The 23377-nt window shown below is 34.4% G+C and overlaps 4 protein-coding genes and 1 long non-coding RNA gene across 6 annotated transcripts in view; 2 read left to right on the top strand and 3 right to left on the bottom strand.

The window, feature by feature from the left end:
* Positions 1–2350, top strand: part of LOC105179895 — a gene marked incomplete in the record, with an annotated part of 3932 nt that extends 1582 nt beyond the window's left edge. Inside the window, 4 exon segments of the mRNA XM_020691488.1 lie at positions 1–285; positions 482–574; positions 1279–1418; positions 1731–2350. Coding sequence (XP_020547147.1) covers positions 1–285; positions 482–574; positions 1279–1418; positions 1731–2172 — 960 coding nt within the window.
* A 1510-nt stretch (positions 2351–3860) lies between these two features.
* LOC105179894 (mavicyanin-like) lies at positions 3861–5133 on the bottom strand. Its single transcript, XM_011103547.2, has 2 exons — positions 4912–5133; positions 3861–4422 (listed from the first exon to the last, which is right to left on the bottom strand). The coding sequence occupies exons 1-2, from the start codon at positions 5066–5068 to the stop codon at positions 4019–4021; spliced, it is 561 nt and encodes a 186-aa protein (XP_011101849.1). The 5' UTR covers positions 5069–5133; the 3' UTR covers positions 3861–4018.
* A 2867-nt stretch (positions 5134–8000) lies between these two features.
* LOC110011410 lies at positions 8001–12446 on the bottom strand. 2 transcript variants are annotated; one of them, XR_002286414.1, is made up of 4 exons: positions 12173–12446; positions 9783–10158; positions 8641–8854; positions 8001–8369 (listed from the first exon to the last, which is right to left on the bottom strand). It is a non-coding gene; the product is annotated as an uncharacterized LOC110011410 (long non-coding RNA). The 2 variants fall into 2 exon arrangements; XR_002286413.1 differs by having other exon boundaries at positions 8641–8844.
* LOC105179906 (protein DOWNY MILDEW RESISTANCE 6) lies at positions 8376–12166 on the top strand. The gene is made up of 3 exons (XM_020691489.1): positions 8376–8869; positions 9285–9532; positions 9685–12166. Exons 1-3 carry the CDS (start codon positions 8621–8623, stop codon positions 10319–10321), a joined length of 1134 nt encoding a protein of 377 aa, XP_020547148.1. The 5' UTR covers positions 8376–8620; the 3' UTR covers positions 10322–12166.
* Positions 12447–14304: 1858 nt separating the features above from the next.
* On the bottom strand, positions 14305–18058 carry LOC105179893 (RGG repeats nuclear RNA binding protein A-like). Its single transcript, XM_011103546.2, has 7 exons — positions 17625–18058; positions 16304–16616; positions 16148–16213; positions 15893–16025; positions 15318–15473; positions 15121–15177; positions 14305–14779 (listed from the first exon to the last, which is right to left on the bottom strand). Exons 1-7 carry the CDS (start codon positions 17824–17826, stop codon positions 14597–14599), a joined length of 1110 nt encoding a protein of 369 aa, XP_011101848.1. The 5' UTR covers positions 17827–18058; the 3' UTR covers positions 14305–14596.
* Positions 18059–23377: the final 5319 nt, after the last annotated feature.

Below are 23377 nucleotides of genomic sequence, written 5' to 3'. Positions count from 1 at the left end.
TGCTATACCTTATCCCATATTGAGGTGTTGCCATCTACTTCTGGGGCTCAAAGTTCTCAAATACGAAGGAAAATAAATTGGGTTACACTGAATCCTTATGGTGAAGCTCAGAAGAATGGAGGTGGTCTTGGAAATAAAAACCGAGATGCATCTTTCGTCAAGGAAACATCTGGCAGAAAATCAACAGGTCACAGTTTGCCAAAAATTGAATCTTTTGACTTTGGAAGAAGTGATGTGATGGAAGAAGATGTTATGGGGATGGAACCTGGTCTTGTTTTCTTTGAGGTAGTGTTCTTAAGTTTATTTATAGCCCCCTGAACTTCTGTATGGGCAGTACGAAACTTAAGTACTCGTAGGGGATAAAATTTAAATTAGATATTATTAGAATGATTATTTCTTGTGATCATGGCTGATGATGTTTGTATTGTATATATCAGCAGGTATTGAGTTTTTATTAAAAGTTTCAACATTGAATTTTCAGGATGGATCTTATTCCAGAGGCCCAGTGGACATTCCAATCGGTGAATTTGACGAGTCTAATTATTACCTGTCCCCAACTTTCAAGTTTGAGCAAGTATGTTTCTCTTTTCCCTGGAGAAGTTTTTATTGTTTTTGTTTAATGCCAACATGTTTTCGATCATGACTGTTACTAACTTATTGGCAACTATTAATCCTAACAGTAACTAATAGATGGAAACTGAATTAAGATTTGCAATCATGTTTAGCATAAAGAAAAAACAACTAATTACTTTTCTGTGTTTCTTGTCTTGAAAATATTCAAGTACTTTACCCTGCAAGGAATTTGATGCTGAAGGTATGAAATCCTTTTACTTTTGTCATAAAATATACTGTCACATGCGAATAATCTACCTTTTCTGGCTGTCTCCATTTTATACTAGCCCTAGGACAGTTCTGTGGGCTTGAAGATTTTTGTTGTGTGCAAATTTTGCTGCTTGCAAATCTCAATGACATCGATGGCCATTTCACTTTAGCCCCTCCTGATCCCCCAGCTACTGTCCTTTACTATATCACATTTTTCTTGAAAGCATATGATTTGATGACAACCGGCATAAAAAACCTAATTACTAACATTTAACTCCTGTTCTTTTCTCATTTTCTCCAGCAACATCTAGTATTAAATTATTGGATATGGAATCGGCATTTCTTTTCAATATTCTTTTTTGTTTTTTCTGTAATCTTCAGTTAGATAAAGTTGTAGTTCATTCCTGCGTCTGTAACAAAGAGGGCTTAATTTTCTTTTTCTGTTTCCTTTTCTAGTGTCTGGTTAAAGGTTGTCACAAAAGACTGCGTGTTGTGCATACAATAGAATTCAGTAATGGGGGTTCCGATATCCAAATAATGAGGGTTGCTGTTTATGAAGAAGAATGGGTGAGCCCAGCCAACATACCTGACTCCAGGTATCAACATACCTGCAAAATATTTAACCTTTTCATGCATTTCAAAAAATCTGTTGAGCTCTATTAGATTCTGATGGATTATTTCACCCCTAAGAATAAGATTCATTGGTTAAAAAACAACCATCGTTTCCATCAAAACATCTACTAATCTGCATCCTGATTTCTGTGATCTGGAAGTTGGTTTAATATTTTTCAAACTCAAACATTCACAATCTGCTTTTATGGATGTTTCATCTTATACAGCCCTGTTCTCTCTCTGGCTCTGAAGCATAACTAACCATTTAAGCACATAATTGATGTTTGCTGCAATAGTGAGTTGGAGCTGGACTTGATGCCATTTTCTCAGAGGAAAAGAGTCCAACCATCAGAGCTGACCGGCTCCTGGAAGGTGTTTGAGGTAAGCGCCACACCGATATATGGTGAAGACATGATAATGGAGGAAAGCAACAGCACACCTTATGTGTACCTCTGCACAGAAACCCTTAAAAAGAGAAGCCTGCCGGAGAATCTTGTTTACTTCGGTGAGGAAGAGATGCTGGACATGCAAGACGTCGCAGTCCTCTGGCTGCCTGGAGGTGTGACTGCCTACGTTGATGTAAACAAGGAAGGCATCCTCTGTATAGGCGTTGGCTGGTACTCGGAGGAGGGAATCAACCTTGTAATGGAAAGGGATTATGGATTAGATGGGAAACTTAAGGAGGTTAGATGGAAATCAGAGATGAAGAGAAGATGGAATAACCCTCCCCCTATGTAAATTCTTTCTCGTTTCCTTGTTTTCCAACCATTCCACGTATGTTTTCAAGAAACGATGGCAAAAATATAGTAAGTTCTCTTGTTTTTGATATACCAAGAGGCAGATAATTTACTTATGCGATGTCATAAAATCTGCATAATTTGTTCCTCCTTTTGAACTCAAGGATGATAGTTAACCACACTCCTGTTTCCCTTCAGGACTTTGATTGCTAGATTGTACTAATCTTGTGGTCAGAACTTATTACGTTGTCTAGAAAACTAAGCAGCTTTTGCTGGGCCTGATTCATAGTGTTAGAAAAAGGAGTACGTCCGTACTGTTTCTATAAACACCAAATAAAAAAAATAATTGGTCCCGTAATATAACACTCTTGATTGTATAAACAGCTCGTGGTCGCGTAAGAGCCTTTTGCGTGGAACCTAACATCTAGAATACCCCCACTAAGCTAGAGGTTTTAGCTTGTGGAAATCTAGTCTAAATTGGTTTGTTAAGAGGTAAGTTAATTATACAGCGACTATAATATATTTACAATATGATTGGTATATAATTTGAAAAAAGTGATCAATTACATAATAAGTGTATTATATTTTTTCTGTGATTGGTTTACTTCGACCAAACTGATTTGAGTAAGAATTTCACAACTCTCAGTTCACGCTTCTTTTTATCTCAATACTCGTATATTTTCTTCACTTTTGATTATATTTAATCAATTTTTATTATTTCATGTCACTTTTGATTATATTTAATCAATTTTTATTATTTCAAACCATGAACGATATAATTTGATACTATTTTTTAAGATTACAAGAAAATATTTGTGCATGTTTGAAATTGTATCACAACTGAGGAAAATCTTGTTTACTGTTTTAGACATTCTTCCAGTGGGTGCCCAATTTTCAAGTCATTGAAAATTTCCTGCTAAGCCAAGTCAATGGAACTTATCCTATCCCACCTTAGCTGCCTAATATTTCTTCCATAATACCTTTCGAAATCCTTTTGATTTTCTATCTTTAACTAATTAATTCCAACTATACCTACTACCAATATATATATACACGACATGCAGAGATCATCCAATTTTTTGTATTTTCTACAGAGATGATTGAGATATTCAATTTAATTGATGGGGGTTTAGGTTAGTTGGTAATTATGGCATTAATTAGTCACCACCTAATTACTTTATTATAATAGCAATCATAAGCTTAGTCAACATGTTTTTGTCTATTGACCAAAATAACATCAAATTGCTCAAGCTCGAGTACTAAACTTATTTTCGTGCTTGTACGATAAAACAATTGACATATTCCTAATATTTGTATTTTAGCAATTTATCTTTGAGTTTTTTGTAGAAAATAATATACATAATAAGATGTTAATATTAAATAATTCTTCTTTCTAATAGTTTTAACTTTTAAATGAGGTGTTAGTTTAATATGGTAACCAAGCCAGACCGATAAAAAATCGTAAGTTTGAATCTTATTATCACCCATTTATAAAAGAGAGATTTTACGCTTGCAGAATTTGCATGTGATGAGATGTGTTTTTTCGTTCTTTTATGTACTCTGACATTAATTAATATTTTATTTTACTTTATTGTTTTCTGTCATGAACTTCTAAATATTACCAAAGTTAAGATCAGAAAATGCTTAAGAAAAATAACATTATTGGAAAGGGAAAAAAAAGCTTAAATAGAATAAAAGAAATCCTAATTAATAATTAACATTATTCCTGCAAATAATTATTACAATGAGATTAATAGATCAAACAGTAAAGAAAGATGGTGATCACATTCACCACAGCGCATGTACTCACAATCAACACTAAAAAATTCAAAAGCACTGCCTCTTGCCTAGCCCATTATTCCCACCACCGCAGCCAAAACCAGTGAAAATCCAACCATCAAACTGTTTCTGCCGCCCAAAATGCTGGCCGCACCACCACCAGCCGGCGGCGGTGGAGAAGACGGAGTAGAAGGTGGTGTCCCTGGAGTTTCTGGAGACCCCGATGGAGGTGATGGACTGGCCCCGCCAGAGGGCGGTGGTGAGCTTCCGTCCGCACTGACGGTGACAGTCAGTTTCATACCTTGAGAGCAGTGGTTAGACCTTGGGCAGATGAAGTACCTAGTGCCGGTAGCGTTCAGGGGGACGGTGGTGGGGCTGGACGGATAGGAATTTATGGGATTCGCACTGCTGCAACTCTGGTAGTCAGCTTCGGTTACTTCATCCACCGTGTGACTGATATCGTAGATGAACACTGATATTGATCATGCATGGTCTATGTGTCAGTTGGGAAAATTCTAATCCAGATCTGGCTTAGTTGGACTTGAACTAATTAATAGCGAATATAATACACTAATCTTGTGATTGATATATAATTTAAAAAAAACGATCAATCATATAATAATGTATCATATTTGCTCTGTAATTTGATTTGATTCCCTTAAATTTAGAGTGGTCATATATACATATAATTACATTAGTACCCCTAAATTACGATTAAATTATAGAAATAATCCATAATATTTAAATACTAATACTTATCAAATATGATATTTTCATCACCACTAATGGTGGTCTATAAATGCAATGAGAGCATCATCGATATGGATACATATGTTTGTGCAAGAAAACATTACAGGCATGGGTTGTTTGTATAATATCATCAAATACTAGGATAAATTATACAATTTAATTATAATCAAGGTATGTAAATATAATTATTCCAAAAAGAAGTTGAACTTACAAAGACTGTCTCCGGTTGCAAAAGTTTGTTCACTAGCCCAATCGTCGTACTTGACGCCAGTGTTCCACCCACGCAAGCCCCCGACGGTGTGCGTGGTGGCGGCGTAGGCCGCCGGAGAGATGAGTAGAAGAAGAACAAAGGCAATGAGTTTGGCCATTTGTTTTGAGCAACTCAAATGTGCAAAGATAGTGAGAGGTGCATAGCACGTAGCTTATATAGACAAAGAGTGGGAGTAATATATATAGTATTCAAAGGGAACAAGTCTACAGTCTTAACTGAAATATTACTGGTTTTGATTTTTACAATATTGTTTCTTTTGTTCTAAACTGAATTATTCTTTTCTGAGTTGTGTTGGGAACTCTCTTGTCTCTTTAATTACATGCCCTATGTACCTAACACCTTACCCATTCTTTTGAATCTCTTAAGGTTGTTGACAATTTATGGGGTTGTGCTCTAAGGTTGTTGCCTCCTACATATATTCAAATTATATATGTTTTGGTGAATCTATAAACTTTTTACGATCATTTATAAAATATTTGAGAGCTTTTAAAATTATAAAAATATTCAATATTAGAAATCAGTTTTGGTCGTATTGAAATGAAATGATGGTTTAGAATATAAAATATTATAAAATCATTTTTGTGAAAAAATAAGTTTTGTGCTTTTATTTTCTTAATTAAATTAACTTCTAGAAAACAAGTGATGAGCCAATTCACCTAATCTTTATTTTAAACTATATATAATATCCACCTAATAGTTTGTTATCTGTTTAATATCAATCGCAAAGAGTGGGTATAATTTCGAGGTTATAGATTTGAGCCTCATCAAATATGGTGTGTTTATTTTACTTTATGTAAATTATTGTAATTTACTTATTATTGTTAGTTATACTGATATATTGGTTGGATAAAAATATTACTCAGTATATCTAAATGAGTTGTTATAATTTATTTACACAGAATATATTTACTTATGTAATACAAATTTCTGATCAATTGTACTAATCATTGATAGTCTGGAAATCAATGATTGCCACGTGTTGACTTTATCAAATAAAATCATATTGGGATCTGTATCACCATCATTATTATTATTATTATTATTATGTAAAAAAAAATAAATCATATTTTAGAAATTTAGAATATGTTTTGGAGTTGGTCAACTTTATGTAATGTTTATTTCATTAGTGGATAGAAAGTGGAACACAACGACTTTGATGGTCAATTTTACACCAAACCTTAACCAAATCTCACTTAAACCAAACTCTCATGTCCCACATCTTAATTTTGTCAAATCATGCTGATGTTGATAACCCCAAACTAACACACCATGCACTTACTTATTTTTTATTTATTTATTTTGTATCGTTATATATAATATACTAATAAAAAAATTAAAAACTGAAAATAAAGCCTCTTTTTTTGTTACTCTAGAAAAATAAAGGGATTATTTATTTGGTAAGTGGTGAACTTTGATGTCCTGGATTTGGAATTCATTAAGGCCCAATATGATTAACTCAGAAATTGGGCCAACCAAAAACTATATTGGGCTCATTCGAGCCCATATGAAGCCCTTGAAAAAGAGCCCTCTCGCCTTGCTCATGAAATTGGGTCTTGCAGGTAAACTATTTTATACTATTTCTTAAGCATTAGGGATTAGAATAATAATATCTATTTAAAAATATTATATTGATAATAAGTCTGAAAAAATTATTTGAGAAATCAGTTATTAGTTTTTTTTATAAATTGATGAAATATAATAAAAAAATTTAAATTTGCACACATTGTATAGTATGTTGCGGTAAGTAGTTATTATTATATACTAATATAAAAAAAAAGGTAAATAGCATTTTGTGACATTGGGACACCAACTCTTTTGTTGTATTGATAATACTTCTAAATTATTTTATTTTTATACTAGCTGTGTGACTTGTTGTTCCCACGTGCATATAATAAATATTTTTCCAAGTTTTAAAATATGTTATAAATAAAAATAAAATAAATAATAACTTAATCAATTACTGTAAATTTTAAAAGTTGAATAAGTTAGTTATTTTATTATAAGGGTATTTTTGACTTCACGAAAAATTAATACGATAATATTATTAATCGTTATTTTGTAAGTATAAAGAGACTTTTCTTTTTATATTGAGTAGCAACAGTGGCACGGGATTCCCGTATACATAAATTTATACAATGTCATGCTATAATTCTCTCAATATTGAAATTGATTACAAAATCAATACACATCTTTAACAATCCAAAGAAAATAATTTATATGAAATAGTTGCTCTTAAAAAAGAAAAAAAACGAGTGTCACGAATGGTTAGTGGATCAAAAATAAAGGTGGAGTAAGTGTACTAAAATAGCGAATGAGCAAAGAAAGAAAACGGGCAAAAAAATGAGTACAGAGAATGTGGTGTGTACGTGGAGGGAGGATATTCCCGGGAAAACGCCAAAACCATTTTGAACAAAACCTGTGGCTGGTTTTCCATGGGGAAAGGTGGTATTGAGACTTTGCAAGATATTGCCTTATCAATGACAAAAACCGCGTTTACGTTTTAGGATATTTTGATGATTCAATCACTTTCCCAAATTGTCACAATGAAAACATTTGAAAAGCTTCGATGTACTTGCACTTGGATCCTTTACAGCGGTATTAGTGAATATATACTAAAAATTACAACCGACTCTCTTATAATTTCAAATACTTTATTATTATTTATTTAACAAATATTCCACCACAACCCGTTGTGAAGTATATTTAGTAGACAATCGTTAATTTCAAAAAATATTTTTAATTATTCAAATATTAAAAATATATATGATTATAACAAATTTCAAAAAAAAAATTTATCATAATTTACCATTAATTGGAAGATGGAGACATTCAATATTCAAAATCTTGAATTTTAAATATTTGTTTGAACTCGATTCTTTAAATATAATGGATTACATCAACATATATTTTTAAAGCCTTTCAAACTCAATTCTGAGAATTGAAAATTTTGAAACTCGATAAATATTCAAATAATATTGAATAATCACAAACATAAATGTCTAACCCAAGTCTGATTTCTAAGAAAGTGCTGAAACTCAACTTCTTACGTGTGATAAATCAAGTGCAATGAAACATCCTTTGACTGTCGGTCTGGAGCTGAACCTCAAATAGGAAATCAGCCTTTGGGGATAAATACAACATAGGCCCCTAAAATTTTGTGAATTTGGGTAAAATATTTCCAAATTATGACATATTTTCCCACAATATCAGGCTTGGGACTCCATACTGTAATGATATTATATACTATACTTTGACGCAAGGCCATTCAACCTGCACAATCAACCTGTTTTCATTCAAGTTTCATAACCGGGTCCCATATTTGCCTGAGATTTCTCACTTTTTCATGTGTAATAAACCTGCAAGTGGGGGGAGGCTGACTTCCTTCTTCTGTCCCAATCCTTCTCCCCATGTAATGAAACAAAAGACAATTACGTATTAGCATGACAAGGATTCACCCAAGTAGCAATGCATCTCAAATTCATTGTAACTGAACAACAAAGACATATTTCCCGTTGTGTAAGACATAAATTTTCCATGATATTAGTAACGTTTCCTGATTATAAGTAACGGGGTGTTTGCTATCATTTTTCACCAACTTGCTACAAACTTGGAGCGTTTTGGGAGTACAAGGAACAGCATAAGGATCAACATGGCAGCAAAGAGAGATACCTCATCAGGTTCATTCACAAGTGCAATGGCGCTTTCAGAAATGGGCCTGAGTGGTGTTCCCAAACGTTACATACTTCCCCAGCCACAACGCCCTGCCATTAACCAGAGACCTCATTGCCCCACGACAGCATTGCCAGTTATAGATCTTTCCTTGTTAGATAACCCTTCTCTTCGACCCCAGGTGATAGAGCAGGTGCGTGAGGCCTGCAAGGAACTTGGAGTTTTTCAGGTACATTAACAATTATGAATATTTGCATGAAAGCAAAGCATGTCTGCAATCAGTTTAACTACGTGGTGGCAATCAAGAAAGAATTTTAGGGTTTTATGTTGGAGTGTAACTTGGGTTTTCAGTGGTGCCACATGATAATATGCATGTTTGTTTTCCTAGATGGCATGCATGGTCAAACATCAACAAATAGAGAGCAAAACTATTAGAGCATAAAGAATAAAATGTGCATCTGAAGCAATTTAGAGAAGTTCATGGAAGCACTTTTGTCTACCAAAGTATCTTTGTGTTAAATTTACCATTTCTTTTTCTCTCTGCATGAGCAATAAACTCGTCAATAGTTTGTACGTAGAGATGCCATGCATGCATTTTAAACACTACGCCTTGAAAACATGCATTAAAGTTTTTCATGTTGCAGGTGATCAACCATGGAATTCAAATTTCATTCACAGATGATGCCCTAGATGTTGCTGAAGAGTTCTTCAATTTGCCAAATGAGAAAAAGATGTGTCTTGCTTCTACTGATGTTCAAGCACCTGTAAGATATGGCACCAGTCTAAATCACCTCAATGATAAGGTTCAGTATTGGAGAGACTTTATCAAACACTACTCTCACCCAATCACAACTTGGATCAACATGTGGCCATCAGAACCATCAAGTTACAAGTAAGCCACTAACACAGTTTGACAGTCCTAAGAAAACTTATTATTAAAAAAACACAAAGTTTCTCTCAGTAATACAGAACTACTTACTGACTGGTTCTGGATTCAACTTAGAACCAGAAAAGTGTAGGTCTTAATATGTTCCACTTCTGCAGGACGAAAATGGGAAACTACGCAAAGGCTGCACACATCTTGCATAAAAAGTTAATGGAAGTAGTGCTTGAGAGCTTAGGTCTGAGACCAGACTACTTACAGAAAGACACTGAGGAAGGCTCACAAGTCATGGCCGTAAATTGTTATCCTGCTTGCCCAGAACCAAATCTAGCACTGGGCCTGCCCCCACACTCAGACTATGGATCATTGACTATCATACTCCAAAATCAACAGGGCCTAGAAATCAAGGACAGCAATGGAGAATGGCAATCTGTGTCGTTGATCAAGGAGGCCCTGGTAGTTCAGCTGGGAGATCAATTGGAGGTGCTAAGCAATGGCCGATACAAAAGTGTTATCCATCGGGCAATCCTTAACTCAATGAAGCAGCGTCTTTCAATTGCTAGCCTTCACAGTATGGCAATAAATAAAAAAGTAATACCAGCTCCAGAACTTGTGGACGAGCAACATCCATTGTCCTACAAAGAAGGCAGCTTTGGAGACTTTTTGCACTTCATTCAAGATAATGACATCCTAGAAGGAAGATACATAGATACATTGAAAAAGAAGCCACAGACAGGGTGTACGAAGAAGACAGCGCACCAAGCACATGAGAATGTGATTAGTCATTCTTCTGGATGATCTTGAATTTACTAGTTCCAAAATGCATAAAAACATGCATCACTAAGTATCACAGAAGCTCTAGAAAGTTCTCTGAACGCATGTAACAATATGGAAGCTATATTAAAAATAAATAATTGGCTTTAGTATGGAAACTTGGTCGTGGTTAATCAAGGTTTAGTATTTGGAAGTGAACTCTGGAATACATGGATGCTTTGGTATTATTTGGGTATTTTATACAATTATCCCACAGAATATTTAGCAGCTGTTTGTAGTTACGGTCCACTGCACACAATGATAACTATTTTATGATTTCAAGAATTCCAACAGTTATAAACATGCAGTATTCTTCTTCGATAAAGGCTACAAGCTACCATAAAAAGCTTCAAAACCCTACCATGGTGGGAAAAGTCAAAAGGCTTGTAACCGAATGAATCAGTTAAGATGGAACCTAAAACATGTTTGCTGAGAAACTAAAGCATTAAACAGTGAAAAAGTTCTATTTAGTTATATTTGTGCACTGTTACTTTCAGTTTACGTGAAGATTAAGATGTTCTATGAGTTACAAGAACTTTCATAAGGAGCAAAAATATTCCATTTGCAGGGAAATCACAGAATTTTTTGCAAAACTAATGCTTCTTACATCGATCAAGCACTTCTCTTTGCTGCATGAAGTTAGATCCAATATTAAGCACTGCAGCTCTCCCTGAAATGTATTACACTAATTCTTTTCTAGTTGGTGGTTCAAGAAAAAATCACATCATGACCGACCATATACTTACCAGGTTACGATCATCAATAACAGCTAATCTAATATGTTGACTGCTTAAAGTGACGTCACCATGCATGCATGTATATTGTTGCCTAATATGCTCTAACGGAAGCTTGGTGATTCAGCTTTAGACTATTTACTCAGTAGGTAGAAAGGATTAATCCTACCTAGCTTCCCATCACATCCATTACTTTTCATATAAATGCATATACGGGCATATACAAAATATCATCTTTGTTATTTTGGGTAAGAAAGTACAAAACTAAATTACCGACAGTCTGGAAATTGGGTCTCTTTACAAAGCCACTTGCAGGTCTAGATTTGTGATGTGGCGCCGAACATTATCTTTAGGTTATACGTTGTATGGAATAGGAAAATTAGATCAGCCATAACTTTTTCGTATTCATGCATATACAAGTTGAACAGAAAACGACAAATTTACATGATGAATAATACTCCTTCTGTAACTATAACATCATTCGTTACTCATTATTTCAGCTTGTCCTGCCACACACACGTCCCAAATTGTCGGCTTTAAGGTGTGAAGACATTTCCTAATAATTTGGAGCTATTTCAAAATTTTGACAAATTTTCCATTTTATCTCATGAGAGTGGGGATAAGAAGGATGCAAAAACATAACCTTATTATGGATTTTTCTAGATATATGCATATAGCATCTGGAAACTGAAACCATATAATGTCAGTATAGATCACATATTTCTGAAGCCAAATGTAGTGTATACGCCATTCATAATGGTTGTATCCTGAGTCACACGATCCACATTCAATGTCACAGGCTAGCTACAGCATCGGTATTTCTATTTACCAAATAGTCTAAAGTGATTTTTTTTCTAGCAAACACATAGGAAGTACTAAATCACTAATTCAGTATCACTCAACCTAATTCACAAAGAACGAACATGTAATCGACCAATAAGAACTCCCATGCATAGAATTCAAACTTACAATGTGAAGCTTAATTTCCAAGAATAGACACCGGTTTTACATGCATTCAGTAGCTTTCCATTTTACAGTACATAAATACTCCTATCAAAACAAAGCCATAATCTCTACAAAACTAACATTGTTCAATCCCAACCTTAAAATGCTCTCGCGGACACTTGTCGCCTTCTATGGCGGAGGCGAAGGCCTTAACAGAGGCCGTCTCCTCCGATCCGAGAAGCGCAACGAAAGCGCGTCTTTGTGAAGAAACACTAATTGAGTCTAGGGGCTAAAAAGATCAGCACATACCGAAGGCGAAGCCCTCATCAGCGTCGAGGATGGCGGCTCCACCTGCTCCGGCGACCCTACGCACCAGCTCTCACCTTCTCTACTTTTTACCTCTTTTCCTTCTCTTCTCTATCCTCTCCTCCTCTTTCCTTTCTTTTACAAATTGTAATCCGGGGTACGTCTTTTCATGGGCCTATGGGCCAATTTGTTTCAATATATTGGGCTTACAAATTAGCCCAATTAAAAATTAGGTCCAATTTTCCTTGGCATTTGATTGGATCAGAAAACAACGGCCCATATACTATTACAAATCCAAGCCCAATGTGTGGAATTGGCAATCAAGCTGAAGAATTGGGAGCAGCAAAATAATTAATTTTTTCGAGTTAAGTTTTCTTATTTATGTTAAGTGGATTTTTGGTTAAGTTCATTTATTTAGAAGATCATACAAATTCGAATATTTTATAAGATGTTAAATTTTATTTAAAATATTTGAATAAAATAATATTATAGAATATTAATAATGGTAAATTTATAATTAATTCAAAAAAGTTTGTTAAATCTTAAAAATAAATTAATAATTCTTTACTAGTTTTTAGAATGAATAAATTATAAGTTCCTAACATTTTATGTTTAGAGTATGAGCTCTTTTTCGAAAAAAAATTATCAAATATTTTATAATATCTTGTAAGCTATTATAAGCTCACCAAACTCCCTGTAAGTGTCATTTGAATTTAGGAAAAATTATAATCACCATACTTTGAAATTTGATATAATTACACATAAATCTCCTATGATTTAAGAAATTGTATTAGATACCCCTAATGTTTGTTTAAGTCTAAAATAGTTCAAATCTATCAAATTTGCTGATATTATGAACGAAAATCCTTGATTTACTTATTACTAATTTATTGTAAGTTAAACAAATATTTTTTCTGGCCAATATTACTCTTATAAGTAATAGCAAGTAAATAATAACTCAATCAGTAAATATATTTTATTTATCTATTAATATTAATAAATTCAATTAATATTAACTAATAAAATACAAAGTAATTTTTTGAATTAAAAAGAATTTACATGTCATTATATCAAGCTTTAAAGGAAGAAGATGTGATTTTTCCTTCATATTTATGTACTTTTCTCTTTTCGGAGCTTGCAATTTTCATACGATCAACTGGCCATGAAAGAAAGCTTTTACATGATAGCAACGATTCTTACAGGAAGCTATTGAAATTAGTTGTTGTCGCTAGTTCTAATGTACATATAATAAATAATTTTTTAAATTTAAAAATATGTTATACATAAAAGTAAAATATGTTGATTTGATAGTTAAATTAACGTCAAATTTGAAAAGTTAGATTGATTAATTATTTTATCAATTTAAGAATATTTTTGACATTGCAGCAGCGTCAATCCATTTGTTTTATAGCGCGCTTTTATTTTAAAAAAAAAAATCTAGTATGGATATATATAGTCAATCCTACATTGTAATTTTGGATTTTAATTTTATGGACTCAAGTACATTCTAGACGAGTCATAGACCACTCTCAGGCCATCCAGCTCCGAAATGAATAGATAAACAACCCTCCTAAAATCAGTGTTAACTGAAAGATTAAAAAAATATAATCCACAACTATAATAAACGGACACATTTGTTTCTTCATTTCTAGATTAGAACAATTTAGTCATCTTTAATCAGTAACTTGGATAAATTTAGAATCGTTTTCAATATTCTGAAAGAAAAATAGTATGATTTATACTACACTAGTCTTCAAGAGATGCATCAACTCCTCAATTTAAACCCAAGGAGCTCAACTCCTCCGCCAATCTGAACTTGCGTTCAAAAGTCTCATAATCCTCGACTTGTGTTGGGGTTTATGTAGGAGCCCCTGGTTTGTTTGTTAGTCCCAACTCCAAAGAAATAACAAGCAGAACATTCAAAAATATCCTCCATTGTAAAAAAGGGGAGGGAAAGAAGTAATCTTTAAATGTAAAGCAAACTGAAGAAAGCGCCTCTTCCATATGCAGACAAAACTGAGCATCAAATATGAGGAGTCATAAGTAGTTCATATGCCCTAGAAAAGCTTGAAAACAGAGCACGGCACTGGAAAAATGCTACACGGGGATCACACAGAGGACACTGATATACATTTTAAGCATATGACAGTGATGTACATTTTAAGCATAAACTTTAGGAAGCTTTTAATACAGTAAACTCCATTATTCCAGTTAACTCCTGCCCAACCGGTTAGAACACTGACATAACATGGCAGAAGCAAAACAAGGAAATATCTCACTTCCCACCTAAAGTAGGGAACTGGCCTGGATCTTCAATTGCAGGTGCTTCAGCATTGCCCATTTTACTGCCTCCAGTATAACCTCCTCTAGAACCACGACCACGGCCCCTACCACGACCGCCACGATTGTAGTAGGCCTCACCCTCAGCAGGCTTCAAGAACTCATTGATGCTGACAGACTAAGTCATCCAGAAATAAATATCAAACTTTGCTGCTCCCGTACTGAATCATCCCTCTTAAATGAAATAATCCCTTTTTCGGGGGGGGTTGGGGGGTGATTATGGATATTCATGTAATGTTTATTAGATTCTGCCAATGAAATGGCGCCCTAAGATACCTATAAGAGTATTATATGAAAGACGCCATTGATTGGCAAGCATAAAAAAGTGGAAAAAGCCAATACAGCACTCAGAACGACAAATACACTAGTGGATTCAAGAGGGCCATTGCGTGCATGAATTGTATAGGCCTCGAGATGTCAATAGATATACTAGTCAAATATATATTATATATAAGGTACCTTTTTGGCTCTCTCTTCTTTCTCAGCCAACTCTTTCTTTTTATCCTTATCAGAGCCCTGCAAAACAGAATCACATAGAAAATAAAAGAAATACGTTTCACTTCATTAACTAAAATCAAGAAGCACAGGACAAAGACTAAACAAGCTACGAGTAGCAAGCATAAAGCCCCTTCACTAGAAAGGGCACAAGGACTCACCAATTTGATGAATACATCATCATTAGCCTTCTTGTTTGCAAGTTGTTGCATGGTTTCAAACTCTTTCACATCAACCTTCCTTTCCTCAGTTTTAAGAGCCTGCAGCGCCTTTCTTTTCTCCTCCAGAAGCTTCTCATACTCTTCCAGTGTCATCTCCTGCATTTGAGTGGAAGCCATTGTTTCACAAAGTTTCTCAAAGATACTGATTTTGGTTTAAAATACAATTGCTAGGATCAGATGTCCATTTTTGTCGTCAAAGCAATATGACAGAGCTTTAGTAAGAATCAAGTCAGTCCACTAGCCATTAGCTAGAAAATAGAAATACAAATCAAAACATGCCATACACAACACTCAACCCTGCATCATAAATACAGATAAGGCCACTTCACAAAATCCTCTGACAAAGGGGACAGAAAGCAGTTCAGGTTTAACAATCAATCACAACACTTCTGCACAAAATCATAACTTAATAGCAATGAAAATATCAAATTTCTCAAATGATAACAAATATGTAAGGACCATATGCTCAGGAACCAACTTCAACTAGAATAACCATGTAGAATCAAGCCCTTCACCTTATCCTCAGGTTTCTCTTCAACTTCAGTAGTTGCAGCTTCCTTGTCTCCATCCGCTGGAGGATCCTCATCTCCTGAGGGCTTCTCCACATTCAGAGATTTTTCACCTTCATTAACAACTTCCTCTGTCACTCTACAAACAGTAACGTAATCAGTCAAAGAATAGACTGCAAAGCAAGCATATATGAGACAGATAGGCCATATGCCATCATATTCTTAAAGTCTAATGTCTGAAGGCCACAGGGGAATACTCACTCAGCCAGTTCATCAGTATGCGTTCCCCAGTTCGCTCTGCCAGCTCCTTCTCTTTTCATCTCATTTCTGCGTATATAACGAGTTAATAAAGGGAACCATCCGAAGACATAAATATAAAGACTAAAGGAACAGAAAATATATCATATTCATATGTACCCGCGCCCAGTTCCACTACGACGATCAAATGGCCTACGAAGACGGTCGCGATCACCTTCTCCAACTTCTCCATTGCTGAAGCCACCTCGGCGACCACCACGGAAAGCACCACGAGGTCCACCATATCCACCACGCCTTTCAAAAGGTTTCCCAGCATCAGCCTCATCAGGAGCACCTTGACCAACTTGTATTTCTCTGTTGCCATATGAATTCTCATTGTTGGTTGAGTCTCTAAAGGGCCCACCACGACCACGCCCATATCCACGGCCACCACCACGGCCACCTCGTGCAGATTCAGATTTTGCCTCTCTGACTGTGAACAAGTCAAGAATTGGCAACAATGGAATAATTAGAAAGATCAAGTAGATAATAGAAACAAACAAATGCAATCATAACCTACTTGGTAAAAGTAAAAGCAAATAGACCTATAGAAAACACAGGACAAGACCAGCAAAAATTGGATTGTATACATTTATTAGATATATAGACAGATTAAACAGGTAGTGTCGGAACTCAACAACTTGGGTGGTGCAACATCAGACATATGACACAACTAAAGGATAGCCAACAAACAAGAAATATTGTTTTCATTCCTCAGTAAATAAAGTACAAAAGAAGACTTCTTTTCTGTGCAGATTGTGTAACATGTAGCTGACAAGAGAAAACTAATCTATGCAAACAACGTTGGCAATAGATTCTTATTCATTGGTTGTAAACATTGTATATCCCACTGTCACTTAAATACAGAGCTTAACTTTCCATAAAATTTGAAAAAAATAAAAAATAGTTTCTAGGTTAAAATAATAAATGTATAAATTTATTATGGTGCTGTTTATTCCGCATAGGATCTATTCTACTAGTAACATGACCGCATAATGTTTACCAACCCTAGACATTAATATCTTATGATAAAACTATAAAACTCACTTAGTAAAACGCATTATCTGCGCACTCTAGCAAACTTCTCAGTTAAAGAGATGAAATCATCAATTTCTCGAGGGGGAGAGCTCCCACGGTCGAATATCAGGTAAGTAAAGAGCTTACAGAATAAAGATGCTTCAATAATACAATTGCATTTTACCTGTAGATTAGCGTTCAAAAAGTCCAATATTTCAGTAGTTTTAGCTTGCGTCTATATTTTTTCCCGTTTCCTAACAGAACATTCTTGCTTCACTAAATCGATTAACAACAAATACGCTCTTATACCGTACAGAAGCAAGGAACCAGACAAAACTGGGGAACAATAACCATTGATCCAAAATAAAAAACTTCAGCTTTCCTTAAATATTTTAGGACAGAGAGAAAGAAATAGAGCACTAACCAGCCTGAGATGGGGGAAGAGGCTTGGATGGGAGCTTAGGCTGCGCAGCAACCGACTTATTTTGCGACGGCGGCTGCTTGGCCGCCGCAGGCTTAACCGATGGAGCTTTGGGCTCGTTCTTCTGCTGCTGAGCAGCAATCAACAACGATGGGTCCTCAGCATCATCGTCACCTAGCAAATCAAACGGGTTCAGTGTTGCCATTGTTCCCCGCAGCAGCAAATGCAAAACCCCTCGCTTTCAGATTAGTCACAAATCAACTCTTAGTCCAACTTCGTAATCATTATTAAAGCTAATAAAATTGACAGATCTACGCAGTCGGTGATAACAGAAGAGGAGAAGAGATAGTAGGGTTTACTGAAACCCTAGCCGCAATGCTCAATAGACCGAGAGAGAGTGAAGGAGGGGGGGAGGGTGGTTATCTTTATCCTCACACGTATGAATTCTTGGATTTATGTACAGCATGTTTGTCGTATTATGCATACATAGTTTGTAATATTACGATGTGGGCTGGGCCTTGGGCTTAGTATTTTAGGGTTTGGTATTGGGCTTAAACGAGGTTAGAATGTAATTTATATGTTTATCAGGACCTCTTTTTTCTCTTGTGGGTTGCCCCATTTCATTCACCTGGGGAAGGACTTCATTGATTTCGGGTCCAGCTTCCCATTTTGCAAAGTTCAAAAATGCTTGGTAGGAAACTAGTGATACATAAATCTCATATAGTTCGAAAAGTTTGTATTTAATATTTTAAAATTTATTTTTATTTAATAAATAAATTTTTTATTAATTAAAATTCATCTTGTTGATTAATAAAAAAAATTCGGTAAAATTTCATATTTATCATCGATTGACTTATTACTGAACTTTTACAAATCAAATAAATCTATTTATGATCTGATTATCCTTATATAGCTTCACAAATTAATGAATATGAGAAAATACATATTCACTATTACAAGAATAGTTAAGTTAGAAAAAAAAATTATTCGACCTGCAACAAGTCAGTAAAGTCAAGTAATGAACTGAATGATAAAGGACACCCCCTCATTCAGTTCGGACGAACTGAACGATCGGCGCCTAAAAGCATTCCACTATGATCCTCGAACCGAGTGTATCCTTGAGTTTCGACTACCCTTTCTCCATGATAGCCCTCTCCGTTAGGCCGTGCGAATTTTTGGGGCGTCATTTATAATAGGACAAAAGTAGAGCATAAAAAATGTATTTTTCGAGTAGTGCTCATCATCACGCACTAAGAATGGGATATGTCGTGTGACGTGTTGGACAAATTCGTATTTTCTAACTATAAATACATTTAGTTTTTACTTCACTTAAGAAAATAAATGATTAAAATACATAATACATAATTAGAATATTAAATATGTAATTTAAAAGCCTCGCACATCAATATACTCCTAGCATGGGATGGACTTAGGATAGTATTCAACAAATAAATTAAAAAATACGTATTTGCAAATTTCACTACATTTTACTCCTATTTAGAGAAAATAAATTATTAGTGTATATAATGTAAATTATTAAAGTGTTAAAAATCAAGTTTTCAAATTCTACACATTAACATACCACCAACCTAGGATGCACAGAATATTGTGGTCAACAAATAAACTTAAAACACTCGTACTTTTGATTAAAAATTTCTCTATTTTTTACTTTTCTTTGTGAGCATAAATTAATGAAGTATATAATGTAAAAAATAGAGCATTAAAAATGTGTTTTCAAACTTCGCACATCAACATGCCCATAGTTTGGGATATGCCGAGAGTAATGCTAAACAAACTTATATTTTTTACCCTGCTTAGCAAAGATAAATCTTTTATATATGTAGTGGAGGAGAAGGGTATTTTGGACCATTGCACTACCAAAAAAGCTGGCATAAGGTAAAAAAAAAAGGCCCCTACTCTCATTTCCACCGTGTGTACAGCACCTTCCGTCAGTTTTGGACGGAGAGGGCCTTTTTTGCAGGGTTTCAAAATTTACAGGGTCTTTTGTGGCTATATATTTAACACATGTAAGTTTTGTTCAATTTTAGCATAACATAGGGGGTATTATGCAATTTTCCATATTCTTATCACCAGTTAACTTACAGTCTTGAATTGACTTAGTAAACTCATCAAGATTTTCTTCAATCTTTTTACTAGGAAGAGAAGTTTCAATGTAAAGTTATTCAAATTTATTCCAAAGTTCTTTACCAGAATTTTATTTTCCAACTTTTCTAATTACAGAATCAAACAAATTAAAAATAATAGAGGAGTAGGGATATTCACCATTTTCAAGCTTTTTATCATCATAAACGTTATCAATGTATTTTTCATCAATAACTTTAAAAAATATTGTTGAATTAAAATGCATTTCTTTTTTTGTTGCCATGTTGAAAAATTAGTCTTACTATCAAAATATTGTAAATTATAGACAGCCATATTAACAGAAAAAATAATCACAGAGCACAGGGTAATAAGCAGAAAAAATTGATAGAATATCATATTATAGAGTGCAGAATAATAAAATAAATATCAATAATTTAATAACAGAGAAATGAGGGAGCCTCATTACCCCTCAAACCAGATACCCATCGGCTTCAGGGTGCCCGACCAAGTGAGGGAAATAGCAAGGATTGGTCTTGCTTAGAGAATAATAAGAAGTATTAACAGATTAAGAAATAGATATCACAATTAATATAGAGTTATGGATTAGTAACAGTTTTACCGTTTGAGTGCGATGGAGCCAGAGACTTAACCTAGGCTCTGATACCACTGTTGGGTATACAGTGAATACCAGGCTCCAGCAAAATATTACAAACTCTCGAACTAAATTATAGATATCACTGGGTTTAAAGATCTATAAATTACAACAATAAAGAATCAAAATAATACAGATTAAACATAAAATTAGAGATCTAAAACAATATACAATATAGAACAGGAACAGAGTTAGTATTAAAGCGCGCACGCGAGAGAGAGAGAGAGAAAGAGAGAAAACAACAGTCAGGGATTAGGGTTCGGGTTATGAGAGAAAGTGAAAAAGAGTTAGTATTTAAAGCAGTCGGACCGGGTCAAACCTATTGGAGTATACCGAGTGGGTCACCTAAAGTGGAGTTGGCCTAGTAGTTTAAACCATCCAGTGAGATGGGCCTAGACCATTTCGGTTTGGGCCACACTTTTATTTACAATTTTCACCTTGGACCAAATCCAAGATAATGGATTTTAAAATGGGCTTTCATCAGAACCTGAATATTCAGGAGTCCTGAGAGATACCTGCAAAAATGACAAGAGATAAGACAAAATATGCAGAGAATAATAGTATATAACAAATTGAGTATGTCAAGACAATTTTTTAATTTTTCAATGGGTAGTCACTTAGTGTCCATATCAGCTAGGTTATCTTCAGAACTGATTTTTTCAAGATTGATAATTTCTTTTATGACAAATGTCTCTAATGAAATGAAAAGATTAGATTTTTACACAATTGGATACCTGATAATTGGCAATCAGTGAAAACTGTAAGTGTTTTTATTTAGAAAACTGATTTTTTTTAATAACCCTTCAAGTAAAATAGCTTTTTTAAAAGCTTCAGTTGTAGCAATATATTTAGCTTCAATATTAGAAAGTGGAAAAATGTGTTGAAGTTGTGATTTCCAGGTAATGTATGCTCCACACAAAGTAAACACATAATAGGTAGTTGATTTTCTTACTGTCCCTATCATTTGCATAATTGAAATCCCCATGGCCAACCAATTTTGCACCTTCAAAGTATTTTGAGAATTAATACCAGAACTGATAGAGCCATTCAAATATCTCAAAAGCCATTTAAGAGCTTCCTAATGAGGAAGACCTGGATTTCACATATATCTACTCAAGCAATTAACAGCATATGCCATATCAGGTTTAGTACTAATTAGAAGATACATGATAGAACCAATTGCATTTGAATATGGAATATTTTTCATGTGTTCTTTCTCATAATCTGTTTTTTGGAATTTGAAAACGAGCAGCCAAAGGAATAGAGAAGGTTTTGAGTTTGACATAGAAAAATTTTCAAGCACAGATTTTTTCTTGAATTACCTTTCCATAGTTATTCATTTAGGAAAATCGTAGAATTTTTTCTATCCCTTTCCATAGTTATTCCCAAAATTTTTCTTGAATTACCTAGATTTTTCATTCAAAGTTTTTGCATAAATTCTTTTTTGAAAACATTTAATCATGCTTATGCTAGGATTGACATTCATCATGTCATCCACATAAAGTACAAGAAATAGAGGGACGTGATTATCATATTTAAAGTACAGACAAGGATCATAGGCGCTATTTTGGAATTTTTAAGAATGAATGAAATGATCAAATTTCTTATTCCATTGTCTAGGAGACTGTTTTAATCCATAAAGTGATTTTTCAGTAAGCACACATAATCTGGATTTTTTGTTATTAACAACACCAAAAGGTTGACTCATGTATATTTGTTCATCCAAATTTCGATGCAAGAAAGCAGTTTTTAACACCCATTTGTTTGAGGCCAAGATGTGACGTATATCTACTGTACCAAGTTTGGAGGAAGATGATTGAAATATATACTTTCTTCTGTTTTGGTATAGAAACCGAAAAGAAGATCACAAACGTGAGAATAGATGTTCTGATCAGAATAAAACTCATATGCTCTAAAAAGAGGGAAAGCACAGAATTCTGTAGGTATTTCTCACTTATTCTATAGCATGTGGCCTTTGTTACACGAACTCACTCCTTGTAACTCTCAGTATTTCATATATTTTTGGAGATGAGAAGTTCATGTATATGTGTGGTTTCAAAGGGGAGGACGTTGCCAGTATGGTACAGTGAAGAAAAGAAGGTGGAAAGAATAGAGAAAATTAAGAGGAAATAGACGAAAATTATGCGAAATTAAAATTTCATCTCAACCAGCAACGTGGCATTGCATTTTCTTGGAGAAACCTTCCTTTTACATCTTTCTGACTATGACTTCAAAATTCTAAGGCGCCTAACTTTTAATACCAGAAAAGCTACTTTCTGACTATGACTTCAAAATTCTAAGGCGCCTAACTTTTATTATCAAAAAAGCTAAAATACTAACAAAATATTCTAATTTACAGTAGGCAAGACTCCTCATTTGTCCTCGAGAGCCTCGTATTCAGAATCACTTGAACTCATCAGGTGGATACTGGTACGTACAATTAGGAAAAGCTCTTGTGTTGAGAACTTGAGATCGTTTTCAATAGTGTTAGGTGTTGTACGGAAGGCCATTTCCCTCAAGTATGTCGACTTCCAATTGCAATCTTTCGATCTAATGTCAGCCTGTAAAAATCAAAAAGAAAAGTATGAGAAAAACATGCAATCTCTCTACATACTCGTCCATGAAGGCTGAGGTGTTTAGAGTCTTTATTTGGCTTGCAATATGTGCTTACTTGAATAACCTCATGTTCCTAAGAGTTGTGTGGACGTTCAAAAGATTATTGTAAGCAACTTAAATACTAAACTAAATACACATTGGCTGGCTCAAAGGATGCACCTTGACAACATTTAAAACCAAATGATAACCTATGTAACTACACATTTCTCTCTCACTTTTCGTACTGAATAAGAAGTCCATGTTCCTATTTGTTTCCTCTATGTCAATTTTTTTCTCATATCTGAAAATCAAGTAAAGTTTAATGCCATTGCATTTTCCCTTTGTAAACTTTAAAAACCAAAAGTCCCCCGATTTCTATTATTAAAGCTCTACGTTCTCGCTATTA

Source organism: Sesamum indicum, unplaced genomic scaffold, assembly GCF_000512975.1.
Source record: "Sesamum indicum cultivar Zhongzhi No. 13 unplaced genomic scaffold, S_indicum_v1.0 scaffold00233, whole genome shotgun sequence".
Taxonomy (NCBI): domain Eukaryota; kingdom Viridiplantae; phylum Streptophyta; class Magnoliopsida; order Lamiales; family Pedaliaceae; genus Sesamum; species Sesamum indicum.
This window is presented reverse-complemented; position numbering and strand designations above follow the sequence as displayed.